Source organism: Uloborus diversus, chromosome 5, assembly GCF_026930045.1.
Source record: "Uloborus diversus isolate 005 chromosome 5, Udiv.v.3.1, whole genome shotgun sequence".
Lineage (NCBI taxonomy): Eukaryota > Metazoa > Arthropoda > Arachnida > Araneae > Uloboridae > Uloborus > Uloborus diversus.
In genome coordinates, this window is record NC_072735.1 from 185,488,316 (window position 1) to 185,504,667 (window position 16,352).

Consider the following 16,352-nt stretch of genomic DNA (forward strand, 5'->3'; position numbering starts at 1 on the left):
TGCCAATCAATGCAACAAGTTAATCATATTTATACTGAAAAAAAAAATTTTGTATTTTGTGGAATATTTTTTGTGTTTTTTCTAATAAGAAAATAAAATTAAGTATTGTAAGCCAAGTATTTTAAAAATGTGGATGCTGAAACATTGCTGTGCGACTACAGCTAAACGCTAATATTACGCATGACATGTGACATCGAAGAAACGCTAAAATAAGTTGAAAGTGCTTTGTTTTCAACAAGTAGTAAACCAATTGAAACAATTTTGAACAAAGTGTTGGGTTAAAGAAAACTTAAAATTTAGAGGAAAAAAAAAAGAAAACAAAAATCTAGGAATTTTTTTTTTTAAATCTAAGGGGAAGAGTTTAAGTTCTTCAGCATTGGCTACTTTAAACAATTTTAGTTGTTTTTAAAATATTGCTTTTTAAACTTAATTTTTAATAAAGCAAGTAACCTGGAATTTTCTAAAAAACAACCTGGAAAACCTGGAAAAGTCAGGGAATTTTTTTTAACCACAAGTGTATGAACCCTGTTTAAAAAAAGGTGCAGGTTACCTCTTTGCGAGAGTTACTCACATACATTAAAGATGTTTAGTTTTGATCAGTAAAGAAAAACAAGTAAAATTACCTAACAGCGAGAAAATATGCCAGTAAAAACTTAATCAAAAAGTACAGTGCCCGCCGCTTATTAAAATCACATTCGTTCTGTGGACATTTGATTTTATAAAACGGCTGATTTTGTTAACCGGCATTAAAAAAAAAAAAGGTTTTGAAGTTTAAATACTCTAAAAATGAATTGAATTACTTCATTTACTTCTGTTTAAGTATTTCAGAATACAGTTATCATTTTAACTAAACATGAGGTACATTTTTTTAAAATTATTTGCATAAGGATGTTAAAATATAGGCGTATTGTTGTTTGCTTAACAGAATTGGGAAAGCAAAGATTCAATATCGTTTGAGAGTTAACAAAGTGTTTTGTGACGTTTAACATTATATTTTCCTCTTTGTTCTAAAGTGCATCGCACATTACCAAGCGCTTTTCTGACATCTATTGAAGAGGCAAATTTGACTCTGAGATTTTCTCATCTTCTGAGACCGATTCCTTCACTTCTTAGTGCTTCTTAAACACTTTTTTGGGCATGATGTCCAAAAGTTTGATTTTATAAAACGGCGATAGTGATTTTATTAAAGGATGGTTTTAACATGTTTTGGTATTGCAATGATTCTGTTCTTCCAGATTTGATTTTAAAAAGCGGCTGATTTTATAATCCAGTGATTTTATTAGTGGCGGGTACTGTACTTTATTTAGGTTAAGATGTATAAAGCAATTATAGTTTCTTTTGTAAGATATTTCTTTGGGGCCGAGTGTCGACGAAGTAAGACATGACATCTGTTTTTCATCTCTGATGTCGCAGGTGCAGGTTTGTTTTTAACATGGTACAAAATTGGATGATTAAAATGTTACTTAGTTAAAAAACAATCAAGTTGAAGTGACATCACAAAATGTTTTTTAAAAAAGTCACTGAATATACCATTTAAATTTTACTTCACTTAATTATCAGGGGAAAAAAAAAAACATTCAGTGAGGACTAAAATAATTCCGTGTTCATCAGAAACACAAAAAGTTTTTGAAGTGAATCATCTTATGCGAGGGCTTTGAAATTCTGATCCCCAAGTTTTTGTGTAACGGAAGAAACATGGTTGTTTTTTAATTGTTGCCAAAAACAATGAAAAATAATAGTAATTATAAAGTAAGTTTTTTTTATAAATTTAAGAAATTAATTTTAAAGCTGAAATCAAGCAAGCATATAATTCAAGTCAAGTCATCAGTTTAAAGTGCAATCCATATTGCTTAGGTTCAACCTCGAAATTAGTTTAACTTTTATTAACAAAACTAACTTTATAATTATTATACATTGTTTTTGTCCGTAATTAAAAAGCAGTATTGTTTAGTTGTCTCGTTTATAATCTATTTTCTTCATTAAAATAAACAATTTTATTGTGAATATGCCTCAGTCAGGTACAGAAAGAACAAGAGCGTGGCGTGAGAGAAAATGTGAGGCTGAAGTGACCATTCAGAATGTAAAAAAGGAAAAGATAAATGCTCCACTTCGACCTTGTTTCTCTGTGGCACCATTTTTTTTTTCTTTTTCTGTGTATACAATGTATATAATTGTTGCTTACCTAAAAAATCTTTATTTATATTTTATGTTCTTACAATATGGTCTACATTTTGTGAATGACTTGATTAGTCAAGTGCATGCAAGGCAAAGTGGCTGGGGCAAAGTGAAATAGATTCTTTCGTTTATGTATTCATTTATTAGTTTATTCATTTACATTCCTTCCTTTAATAAATCACTTATTTTCTTGCTCATATTCACTGTTTGATTCGCTCATTTATTTTCTAATTTATTGATTAATTAATCAATTTATTTATTTATTGGTTCATTTTCTAATCATTTATTCATTCATTCTTTTATCTACTGTGCATTTAATCAAAAATATTATTAATAATCAAATGGAAAATGTTTCACCCAGGAAAATATTTTATTTTTCACTTTGCCCGAAGAAAAAAAAAAGTTTTTGATTCTTTTTATTTTGATTGTTCAAATTTACTGCCAAAAAAAAATAATAATAATGTTTTAATGCCAATTTTGTGATAAAATTTGTTACTTCTCCATGTACTGTAATTTTGAAAACAAATTTCCAGTTTGTATATTTTGAGATGAATTACTCAACTATTTACTTGGCCCCACTAAGTAGGTTTGGTAAAACTTCTCAAGAGTGAACCCCCTCGACTCCAAGAAAAATCAATGTTATAGATAACAGATGTTGCTAACAAAAGTTATCCGGTCTTTTCTTGAGAACTTACAACATTAGTTGACAGGCGGAACAATTGGTAATAAAATGAAAATTGGTCGTTAATGGAGATAGCCACTATTGTAAAGGTAACACTCCCAGATTTCAATGTATATTGTTTCAAAATATTTAAGAACAAAACTACTATGTCAACTTAATGTAGGGTAAAATGCATAATTCACATAAATACAACATCTCTAGGACTGTGTCCCCCGGTCCTTGTTTTTTAAACATTAAAATGGTTGGGAATTTAATAAGTTTTTGAAGTAAATTTATTCAAAGCTGTAACAAAACTAGTATGTTGTGGCCATCACGAAACTTTCTTCTATATCTTTCTTATAATTCTGTTTCCTCCCCATGCTTGACGAGGAAGCAATATTCCCAACAAAAACAAAATTACACATGCAAAAACTTGACAACCATCCCAATGTCTGAATTATTGTAAAAGCAAAGCAAAGAGCGAAAATTGAAAGTTATTTTAAATGCCTTGCTTGAATTAATTACAAATATTTTATTTGTTAACAAACGTAAGATGGCAACAGTTAAAAATTTTAAATCATTGAGATAATATTTCCGATCATTTCCATACAATTAAAATCACGAGAAATACGCAGACAACAGTCTATTATGGTTTTATCTTTCTTATTGTTGCATTAATAAAGCTATTTTTAGTCGGAAAAAAAAAAGCAACTCTTGGGGCGATTGGCGCCTAAATTGAACCAATGCCTGTTTACATATGGATTGACATTTATTCCAAATTTCATCCAGAACGTAGCATTACTTCTTGAGATATCACACTCACAATGGGAAAAAAAGAATGTTTGATTGCCCCACCCCATTTTCGGCTGTTGACACCAAAATAGAATCAGCTCTTATACCCTCTAAGGGCCACTTGTCCATAAATTTTTGTTTGATTCCGTTCCTTATTTCTTGAGATACTGCAGTCACAATTGATGGCCAAAAACGTTCTACAGCTCAACCCCCGTTTGAGCTATTGACACCAAAATTGAATCAGCACCTGTTCCTGTTAGGGGCAACATATGGACCAAATTTTGTTTGATTCCGCCAGTTACTTTTTGGGTAATGGCAGGCACGCATAACTCAAGAAACGTCCCATTGCTCCCCCCCCCCCCCCATAGAGGAATTCACGCCAAAAACCAATGGGCACAAGTTCACATAGGGGCACATACGTGTACCAAATTTTGTTTGATTTCATGCGGTAGTTTTTGCTGTAGAGCGGCCACAAAAAACTGGTCACACACATATGTGACACACACACACAGACAGACATTTTCCAAAAATGGTCCAGCACACCTCAAAACGTTCAAATCTATCAAAATTCGAAATTTGAAAAATTTGCACGGATCCAATACTTTCTTCTATATATTAGATAAAGAAGAAAGTAAAAAAAGAAACTTTTAGTTTTCTTTCTACAATATTCCCCTCTAACGTTAATATGTAGAAATAAGACTTGGCATTATTTCAACGTAAGTTCTGGTCATATATGTTTGTTGCTACATATAAGCACAAGTTTATAGTTTCCTTTTTTCAAACTATTATTTGTTTACTTTGCAGTCAAGAGATGTAGATAGAAAATCTAAAGAGAAAGTGAAAGAAGCAAACATGTACTTTTTCATCGAATCAGCAGTGGCATTATTTGTCTCATTAATCATCAACATTTTCGTTGTCGCTGTGTTCGCTGAAGGACTCTTTGGTCATACAAATAAAGATATAGTAAGTTAACTTACTGAATTTCAGAACTTATTGATTAAAACGAATAAAATGACCTTCAGTTGTAAGTTTTAAGATATTCTTGTAAAACGCTATAGTTTCCTTTAAGTATGTCTTGTTTGCAAAGCATGTATCTTCATCAATTGCTTTTTTTATTTACTGAATTGTAATTACTGTTTTGCAAAATAATTTTCACTTAATTTCAAAAATCTATATTTTTAGCATGACTTATGTGTCAAGGAGAACAGCACTCATGCAGGTGTGTTTCCTGTAAGTATTATTTCTTAAGTATCATGTTTTATGATTTTTTTTATTTTTTATTTAGGAACAAATATTTTAAAAGCCAATAAGAAGTACGCGACTCAGTTAATTAGTATTTCAGGGCATGACAAAACACATTACTTTGTAAAAGAAAGTAAAAATAATGAGAGAAAAGGAAGGGATAATTGCAAAATCTTTCACCTGTGTAATAAATTGTAAAATTTATATCTATGAATATTTTTATGATGACTGTTGTACTAACTAACATTTCTTAATTTAGGCTGACAATGAAACAGTTGATGTAGATATTTACAAAGCAGTAAGTTAACATTTTAAGTTTTTTTTTTTCGCTATCTTAATAGATAAATTGTAAGCTATTTCATTGGTTCAAATTTAAATCTTTTGTGATTATTTTTAATGATTTGTCTTGAGTAATTATTAGACCAGTCATAATCAGACTTTATTATTAAGTTGAAAAGATAATTAGGTGTAATAAAAATCATATAATCTTCAAAATGAATGTAAAATGTGATTTTTCGAAACACATGCAGTTAAAGGAGATTAAATAAAAAAACTTTTATTTATTTTTTTAAGGATAGGAGTCTCAAAGAGATGCATGCAGCAATTTCAATATTTGTTTGTCAATAAATTGATTTTCAATGAAAAAAAAAAAAAAAGCAAATTCTTTTAAATGAAAATTTTATTTATTTAAACTAGTTCCTACTTAATGGGCATTATTTTTATTTTATGCAAGACAAAATGGTTAGCTAAAATGAATTATTAGTAAATAATATGCAATTATGTTGAGACTGTTAGAGCACAATGATAATAGTACTCTTTTAATTAGCATTGTAGTTGGCCTTTAGTTAATTGCCTTAAGCTCAAAAAACAAAATTCCTGAAATCATCCTCCCTAATTGCAGACACTTCCTCATAACGGATAAAATTCCTAGTACTATGACTGTCTGCTATTCAGGGGTACTACTGTATAAATATTTAATGTTCTTTAAAAAAAAAAGGTAAATAGCCAATAAAATTTTGTAAAACTATTTGTGCATGGGGAAGATGTCTCAGTTGTTTAAGACAATTTTCCTGCATAGAAAATTACTGCTTCCATGCTCCACTACAATGTGACAAATCCTATTTTGATTTTCTTAGAGTCCAAGATTTACTTTTTGTTTTTTAAATTTTTTATGTTTGGATATAGACCAGCAGGTGACATTGATGCACCATGAATGACATTCAACTGAACCTAAAAGCATTTTTAAGAATGTAAAGTTTTTATCAATCAATCGTGTTTTGTAATATTTTATCATTTCTATTCTGAGCTACCTTTTGTTAGTCCCAAGCTGTGGTGGTAAATGTGGGATTGAGAAAGTAGGTCTCATATTGATGAGGAAAATGCCCATTTGCTCCTTTGTACATGAATTCAGAGAATTCATTTTAGAATTCATGTCATTTTAGAATTCATAATCGTCTCTTTCAGGGTTGCCATGCCACAGGGAAAACTGAAGAAACAGCAAAAATACCGGAAATTCAAAAATCAACAAAAAAAAAAACGGAAAATCCATTGAATTTTGAAAAATTCTTAAAAAAAACCTCGAAAATCCAGGGAATTTTATAATTTTTTATTGAAGTTGTAAAAATCACTGCCCTAATATGCAAACTACAAAATAATAGTAATATTTAAAAAAAAACATAAACAAAATAAAAAATGGTAATTTTAGTGTTTTTTTTTTAAAGTAAATATTAAAATTTCTATCATGTATGCAAAAATTATTAATTGTTTTATTTGACATGAATCTTGAATTTTATGCTAATTTAATTTAGAGAGCATGAAATGAGTAATCAATATTTATTGTTCTGCTTACTTTTACATTTTTTCTCTTATAAAGTCCCAGTAATGAATGGTAAAGAGATGTGGTCTTTTTTTCTTTAAATAAAAAGTTTAATAAATTCAATCGCCATGCCATATTTGCCAACTCTACTGTTTTTAACGGGAGACTCCCGTTTTTTGCTGCTATCTCCTGATTTCCCGTTTTTTACCATTTTCTCCCCTTTTTGCAGTTTTTTCAATCAATCATCAAAAAGTTTCACTTTCTTTTCAATAGATGGCGCTCTTTTCTAGTCATCCCCCCCAATGTCAGGGAAAAAATTTTTTTCCTATTAATAACTCATTTTAGTAAAATTTTTTTTTGGAAGCTTTCCACATTGCATGTTCAACAAAGCACGTGCTTTACCGAAAATTACAGCAGATTTCAATCTTTTTGCATTTTGAATATATCGACTATTTTGAAAGTTTGAAGGTATTTTAACATGTGCTACCCTATACCTACTTATTTTATATTTTATTTTTATAAAATATTGATTTTTATTTTATTTTTATTTGTTTATTTATTTATTTATTTTGAATTTTAGTAATTGAATTTTTGAGGTGACTTTTTTGGTTGAAACTGGGGAATGTACGAAACTTTAAGCAAATTCACTCGTTATGGTTTTTCCTTTGCAGTATTTTTTATTTTTCTTGCTGCTTTCAATTAGCTTATATTTGCGAAAACCCCCCAGTTCTCTTTAAATTTAGTATTTATATTATTTTAAAGCATAAATTCATAATTTTGTTGTGAAATACATTGCTGGTGAAGCACCTAAATACCTTTAGTGGAATCTCCTGTTTTTTTTCTTCAAAGGTTGACAAGTATGCCATGCTTTATTTCAGTTAAAATAAATTCGTCTTTATTTCCTGTTATATTAATTTATTTTTCCACCCCCACCCACTGTGATGAACTATGGGGATATTAGCATTCTTTTTCAAATGTCAGGGTTTTGCTTGTTTATAATCTTGCAGATTCATACAGGGGAAATGCAGGGAATTTTTTCCCTAGAATGGAGTGGGAATCCTGTCTTTGTACTGTGCACATGTTTCTAGAACTCTTAACACCTCCTACCAATTAATTTTTAGATTAAAAGAATCTTGGTTTTCAGTCAACTCAATATTTTTTATTCGCTTTTATGTTTTTACTAATTTTTCATTATGAACACCCTTTTCATTAAGTATCTTTTTACTAAAGACCCTGAGGTCCTTGGTCAAAGGGCCAGAGAAAATCTACCTTAATTAGAAGTATCCCTTTAAGGAGATGCTGTTACAGTCAACTCTCGTTAACTGGAACTGCCAAGGTTCCGCTTAAGTACCTCGAAAATGATGAAACAATCAAAAAAATTTTTATTGCTTATTTCAAAACAAAAAATTATTCTGAACACGGGGGAAAAGTTTCATTGCTTTAGTTCAAATATTTAAAAAGTTATGAGTGGTTTTAGGCCATGTTCCCTATGTGTTCTTATGCAAAAGAAAAGCTTCACATTGCTTTTTCTCGATGATGGTTTTTTTGTCTTTTCATATCATTAGAATCACTAAGAATTTTTTTCTATTGAAGATACAGCTTTAAAGTAATACTTTTTGCAGTCGGGATAACATATTTGACAAAACTGTGCATTGGATAAGCATTTTATAAATTACTCTAATGTTTAGAGCATGTTAAACCTTTAAAAACCAAAAAAAAAAAAAAAAAAAACTTTGATTTTTTACATAATTATTCACAGAAAAGTTTTGAATGAACTCATAAGCAAATGAATGCACAGATTTTTAGAGTTGATTACAGTGATCGTTTTGCAAAAAACGTTTTTTAAATGAGTGCAAAAAATAAAAAAGCCTTAGGGAATTTAAAAAGTTGAAAGTTTTCTCAATTTTTTGAATTTTCAAAAAAAGTAGGCAATACTTTTAAATTTTGAAAATAAATCATTGATTAAGAAATAAGTATGCATGTTTGTGTTCAAAGAAATATAAAATTTATGTAAATTAAAAGAAATTGCTTGATAGGTACTGTGACCCCTTGAGATCATCGAGTTATTGGCAGTTCGAGTTAAAAAAAGTTGCCACAGCCTGCTCTAGAGTTTAGCACATAGACTAATAATAAGAGTAGACCGAGCTTTCTCAGTCTTGCTGATGAAAAAAATTGGTTCATGGATACATCATGTGACTAGTGGAAAGGCTTGGCGAAAACTTTGGCGGCATGGTTGCTAGATGGCAACATTATCTATAGTTTGGCACTCGACATGTATTTTAAGACGTAATGTGTTTTCATTATAATTTTTTTTTTCCAGGTGCAGAGGATTGAACTGTTTTTCTTTTAGTTATGCATTATTTTGACATTCGTAATTAGTTTTTGATCACAGTTTTCAGTAACTTTTATTTCATTTGGAACTCCTGCGTCAGCGTTGGCGTGAACGGAATGGCGTAAGGAGCATTCCACGGTATTTTTGACACTATGTAGAGTCCGTAACGTGACCTTTTTTTGCCATAACTTTTTAATTTACCGTTTGATTTGCAAATTATTTTAATTTGAGCTGGTGTGTTGGTAGGAAATGATCAAAATAAAATAATATGCTAATCAAACAGTAAATTAAAAAGTTATGGCAAAAAAGGTCACGTTACGGACTCTACATAAATGTCAAAAATACCGTGGAATGCCCCGTAAACGTTTTACGTTAACGCAAAAATGTACTAATCGGTATCTTAAATTGAAATTGTAGGTAAAAATCTTACCGTTTGCCGATTCTTTTTTGGGCGCTTGCATCTTTAATTGCTTAGAGAGTTATTGAAATTGACTAAAGAAAATGCACAATACCATCTAAACGAAAAACTCACTATATTAACAAAATATTTACAACTTAGAATAACAAATTTACAAATAGGATTTCATAAAAGCTCATTCTTCCGTGTGTTCCATCAATTCTATTTATTTTATTTCTCGCTCGCGTTGATCGTCTGCTTCGATCAAAGGCCGCTGTTGCTAGGATATCCACCAGTCACATGGTTTGGTTTATGAGCAGCAAAAGGGTTGCCATAGCTCGGTCTACTCTTATTATTAGTCTATGGTTTAGCACTCAAATGAAACCTTCAAGATAAAGGAGTATTCGAGTTATTGCTAGTTGAATATATATATATAACTTCTCTGTACTTGTATGGAAAATCTATTAATATAGTTTTTGAAAAGACTTCTTATCTGAATTAAATGCCTTCTAGGGTGTGTTTTTGGGTTGCCAATATGGTAGTGCACCCCTATACATCTGGGCAATAGGAATACTTGCTGCTGGACAGAGCTCAACCATGACGGGAACTTATTCCGGCCAGTTTGTTATGGAGGTGAGTTTTGCTTGCTTTACTTCAAAGTGCCTATGAAAATAAAGAGAGGAGTTCCTGCTTCTCACTCAGTTTACCATTAGTTGATCTAGTTCATGAAAATGAATCAGTACAAGCGTCCCTCGTAAAACCAGTGTTGCCAGATTGGGGGAAATTTCCCCATTTTGGGGAAATCTGGTGCTCTCTGGGGAAATTTTGGGGAAATGAGTTTTGAGGGGAATTTTTCGGGGAATTTTTTTTTTTTTTCTTGGGGGAAAACCTGGGGAAAAAAACTTTCGGGGAACAGTATTGGTTTAGCTTTGCTCAACTTTATGGAATTCGCATTTCTCATTATGTGGAATATTATGCTACGGATTTCGCATTAGTAACTAGTTGATACATGAAACAGGTAAAAATAAATGTGATGAAGAATGTTCTTGGATAAATATATACAAAAATCATAGTTTAAATGTACATACAGAAGCAGAGTAGTAAATGCAAGTAGAAAAAAAAAAAACATTTGGCTATTTCTTATCTGTCGGTCAGACGCTTGTATTTATGACTAGTGGCACCCGCACGGCTTTGCCCGTAGTAGAAAAATTAAGAGGTCTTTTGGTTCCCCTGTATATTTACAAATAATGCATGATGAATTTCTCGCCAATTGGCTTGCCCACTTTACGGTTCCACGTTATGATGGCTTGGTAATTTACTCGTCCATCTTATGAAAATTTTGCTCGGGAAAATGTTCTTGAAATTGGAATAGAAAAAGGACAAAATCGAATTTTCGAAAAATCGCTTAAAGGTGCACACCCCCATGCTACAAACTGATTCTTTGCCAAATTTCATGAAAATCGGCCTAACGGTCTAGGCGCTATGCGCGTCACAGAGATCCTGACAGTCAGAAAGATATCCAGACAGAGAGACTTTCAGCTTTATTATTAGTAAAGAAGATAAAGAAAGATGAAGATAAAGAAGACAAAAAAAAAAGCGAAAATGGGAAGGAAAAAAAGTTGGGAATTTTATAAGAAAACTTGGCTATTTGGGGGAAAAATTTTGTTTCAAGAGACAAAATATTAGAGGAAGTCGATTCATTTTATGAAAATATTAGTGGAAAAATAATTTTTGAATTTGGGGAATTTTGATAGAAAACATCGCTTTTTGGGGAAAAGTTGGAAGGGAATTGGGGAAATCTGGATTTGACCATCTGGAAACACTGTTTAAAACACGGTACTTGTACAACCTGAATTCGATATTTCACGTTACAAAACTTGGAACTTAATGCTACACGGTTTTGATGTAACACAAATTTAAAAACACAGAATTTCGTTTTTGTTCAGTACACTGTTAAAAAAATGCATGGATACTGTAAAAAGATTTTTACTGATAACTGTTAAAAGATTTTTACATTGTTTTTATGAAACTAATACAAAAAAATCTGTCAGACTCCGACTCGAAAGTTTGGTTTGCCCTGTAGCACTTAACTTATAAGTTTATTTTTCTCATCAGTGTTCCAAAAACAAAAAGATGAAAATTGTTTTGTTTCCAATATATTGTCAGAAAATAACTTTAGTGAAGTTTGGCAAACAATAAATGAAAAAATATAATCAAAACATAATATAAAATCAAATAGATGGAATAATTTTATTTATTTTATTCTATACTTTGTTTCGTTTTTGTTGACTAAATGAACTTGTTTGCTGCAGAAAAGCTCAGATTTTCTTTCTGATAGTATGCATTTCATTCTCAATAAAGAATGCTGATAAAGTTTTTTCTTGCTGTGCACAATAGTTTAATTTCATGTATGTAAGAGAACTGAATTGTATTGTTTGTAGGAAATTTAATTGGTTGCCAGTTTTTGTTTGTTTTATTGAACCGAAATTTCAGCTATCATAAAATATTCACTTTAAGACTTGGTTTTGATATAACAAGGTGCATATTACCTTGATTCATATTATTTCACAATCTCCTGCAACATGGTTTCGATATAACACAAAATATGATTTCAATACAACACAATACATATTGACCTGATTTGTATTACTTAGTTGATTAATGAGTTAAAAGAATAAGGTAAAAATAATTTATAAAAATGTCTTGTATTGCACCGTTTCAATACTTCATGGTATGAATTTAGCATGTTTTGCGAGGAATATCTGCTGTGCAGTCTGCATGATTTGAGGAATTGCTCATTTATTCATTTATTTATTTATTGAGATTTTTGCTTCAAATGATTATACAGTCGGACCTCGATATATCGAAGTAGCAAATTGCCAGAAAAAATTCGATATATAGAAATTTCGATATATAGAAACAATCTTATTTTATCCTAAAAATCTCCTAAAACATTATAATTAAAGCTAATTTTCGTGCATGAAACCTAATTTCTAATTTATACGAGCATCGTATTAAATAAAAGTTAATAATTAAAAAAATAACAGAAATTACATTTTTGCGCCTTCATACATCTTCATTCTTCGGCAATTCAACTTGATGAGCAACATAAGGAGGATTTTCGTTTTGACAATGTAATCCAGAGAAAAGTAAAAAATCATTTTACCTAACTTGAATGATTTTTACTGAAGCTAAAAAGACTGGGAATGATAATCAACAGAGAAAAGGGATAACTTGAAACTGATTTTACAGTGCTACTGATTAAAACTAAGATTTGAAATAAACTTGGGGTAATTTAAGAACTCCAGAACGAAACAACGACCTATCTACACACCCCTCAACCCCAGATTCCTTATGAGTTTCGTAGCAACCTTTAGTGAACATAATTTTCTCCCCTGACCTTTATTTTTCATGAGACAAACAGTCTAAAGAGGAAAAAAAAATCTACGAATGTCTCGAAAAAAATTCGATATATAGAGATTTTTTCGATATATAGAAACAATTTTTCTATGTAATGAACATGGAAACGTGCTGGGATTTCGATGTATAGAAAATTTCGATATGTGGAAGTTCGATATATGGAGGTTCGACTGTATTTTTATTAAGCATGTGCAGGGAAGTGTTATGAGATATAAATTACATAGAACAGAAAAATAGAACAGACATGAACACAATACGTGCATATTCCGACAGTAGAACCCTGTTATATACCGCTTTGTTGTTGTCTTGTCCATGACACGCGAAAAAAAGCACTGGATTACTCCAAAGCTGTCGTAGACAGCCTCTGCATCCTCCACAACCTTTTCTGAAAAAATCAAGTCATTCAGGCCGATCTTGAGAAGCCTGGCCTGAATTGCTGGGCAGCTGAAGATATGCCGAGGAGACTGTTGAAAGTCTGGGCAGTGAGTTGAGTAACTCCTAAGTCTGTCACTTGAGATTTTCATGCCCTTTATGTGTTTTGTTCGTAGCCTAGTTATTATCGATCACAGTTTAGGGCTGGAATAGAAAATTTCTCCGCCTTTGCGCCAGAGAGGAATTGGTTGTATCAATGGTATCATCATTTCTTCCTTTTGCTGATAGTGTTCTGTGGACTCTAATTTTTGAATGATAAGTGGCTAATTTCACTTTTTTCTGCTTTGGTGGATCTATTTTTTATGGGCTTCAGGAGGACACAGATGTATGCACAATATCATGCATAAAAATAGAATTAATGGAATGTGGACAGTAACATGTAACTATGACTTGTCGCTAAGGCGTCTGATCTCCAACTACTAAATAAACAGACAAGAAGAAAGCTTGCCCATGTCCAAACACTCCCACTTTTTGAAGAAATAGCAATAAAAATTCTTACATGTGAGAAGTCTATACAGCAGCGGTTCCCAATCCATGGACTGCGAACAGTGTGTTACTGGGCTGTGGACACTGGTCAAGAATGTTAACCAAGACAAATCTTGCGGTATCAATTTCCATTTTTTGCGAAAATTCACCTTTTAGATGCACCGTCATTCAAAAGCTCACCCTGGCCAGTGTTGCCAAATGGTCAAATCCAGATTTCCCCAATTCCCTTCCAACTTTTCTCCAAAAAGCGATGTTTTCTACCAAAATTCCCCAAATGCAAAAATTATTTTTCCACTAATATTTTCATGAAATAAATCGACTTATCAAATGAATCGACTTTCTCTAATATTTTTGTCTCTTGAAAAATTTTTTTTCCGTAAATAGCTAAATTTTCTTATAAAATTCCCCAACTTTTTTTTTCTTCACATTTTCGCTTTTTTTTTTGTCTTCTTTATCTTTATCTTTCTTTATCTTTACTAATAATAACGCTGAAAGTCTCTCTGTCTGGATATCTCTCTGTCCGGATCTCTTTGTGTCTGTCAGGATCTCTAACGTGCATATAGCGCCAAGACAGTTCGTTGATTTTCATGAAATTTGGCAAAGAATTAGTTTGTAGCATGGGGGTGTGCACCTTTAAGCGATTTTTTGAAAATTTGATTTTGTTCTTTTTCTATTCCAATTTTAAGAACATTTTCCCGAGCAAAATTATCATAAGATGGACGAGTAAATTACCAAGCTATCATAACGTCTAACCGTAACGAGGGCAAGCCAATTGGCGAGAAATTTATCATGCATTATTTGTAAATATACAGGGGAACCAAAAGACCTTTTAATTTTCTGCTACAGGCAAAGCCATGCGAGTGCCACTAGTCATAAATACAAGCGCCTGACCGAAAGATAAGAAATAACTAAATATTTTTTTACTACTCGCATTTACTACTCTTCTTCTGTATGTACAATTAAACTATGATTTTTGTATATATTAATCCAAGAACACTCTTCATCACGCTTATTTTTATCTGCTGAGCAAAGCTAACCCAACGCTGTTTGATACAAACAATGTTCCCACAACTTCTTGACGCGAATTTAAATACGAAAAAATCTTTTTTCCCCAGGTTTTTTTTTTCCCCAGGTTTTCCCCAAAGGAAAAAATTTTTCCCCAAAGAATTCCCCTCAAAACCCATTTCCCCAAAATTTCCCCAGAGAGCACCAGATTTCCCCCAATCTGGCAACACTGACCCTGGCTCATCATAGCCAATAAGGAACTTTAAGATTGTTTATATTTCTTAGGAACTTTCCCCTATTACTGAAGAGATGAAATCTAATGAATCAGAAACTTCTCTTGAGAAAATTGCCCAATAAACTAGAATTAGCTCCTAGTTAAAAATGGTCCTCCTTTGTAGAACTGGCATGACTAACCAGTGAGCTGGGACACTTGAGGGGCTTTTCGAAAATCTACCTATTTGAATGAGACTTTTCATTGCAGTTTAAAAAAAAAAGCTTGAAATGCATTGAATGTTGCGAGTTATTTGAGACTAAAACCATCCAGTTTCAATCCAGATATCAACTCCTTCGTAAAGGAAAAGCATCGTCAAAAATCATATGGAGCTTTAACTTTGATGACTTTTTTTTGAGTTTTCTCACAACTATGCCAAGTGAATGCATTAAAGTTATTTTCTTAAAAATTATTTTGAAAATTGATCTTATACAGTGCATCTGTATCAGTGATTCAGCATGAATAGAGAAGGGGATTAACATCTCCAGAAGTCTTGTTTTTAACACTTTCAATCCTAACAAGGTATATAATTTACATTTAAGGACAGTTATGAGCAGATGCCACCCCCTACCCCTCCAGAAAGTAAATTTTGACTGTAAAAGTATTAAGTGGGCTTCAATGGTGTTTCCACAGAACTGGTGGGCCGCACAACTAAAAAGGTTGGGAACCGCTACTATACAGTCTTGCGCATCAAATTTTTTTATGCGTGATATCTTCCCTTTTTGATTGGTTAACCCTTTAAGAAGTTTGCCCGTACAGTGTAAGTGCTACCCGAAATTGGCCTCATCTGGTTTGCCCGTAAGGCCTACGGGCATCGATATTTTCTCCTTTCCTTTTCTGATTTGCCCGCATTTTTCATTATTGAACAAGGCTATTTAGTATTATTATTTTTAAACAGATGGCGTGGCTTGTCCATGTAAGTGAAATGCTTTTCATCCAGGTTTTTCTAGGTAGTGGGAATTTTTCTTTGAAATTTTTGTTCGACTGCATGCCGTGCTTGTGAATCTAATGGAAATAATGGGTGGAATAGAGGACGAAAATACTTTCTTGTTAGATGATGAACTGCATTCTGATACAGATATTTCTTCTAATTATTTGGATTATTCCTCAGATGACTCGTGTAGTGAACTCAGCTCTGATGAAGATTTGAGTTCTGCAAGAATTTTTACCGAGGTTGATGTGAAAAATCCACCTGTTCCATGTCTTCGATTTAAAATTTTCTGGTATTCCCTCTGTGAACGTACAATTCAACGACACGTCTGATGTTCTACAACTTTATGAAACATTCATTGATTTTTCACTCATGAGTAAAATTGTGGAAGA

The 16,352-nt window shown here is 31.9% G+C and overlaps 1 protein-coding gene across 1 annotated transcript in view; it reads left to right on the forward strand.

Annotated features, from left to right (window-relative positions):
- The window catches only part of LOC129223340 (natural resistance-associated macrophage protein 2-like), a gene marked incomplete at its 3' end in the record, with an annotated part of 59,722 nt that overhangs the window by 30,277 nt on the left and 13,093 nt on the right, over positions 1–16,352 (forward strand). The window contains 4 exon segments of the mRNA XM_054857907.1: positions 4,433–4,591; positions 4,811–4,858; positions 5,130–5,168; positions 9,929–10,048. Of these exon segments, the coding sequence (XP_054713882.1) occupies positions 4,433–4,591; positions 4,811–4,858; positions 5,130–5,168; positions 9,929–10,048 (366 nt within the window).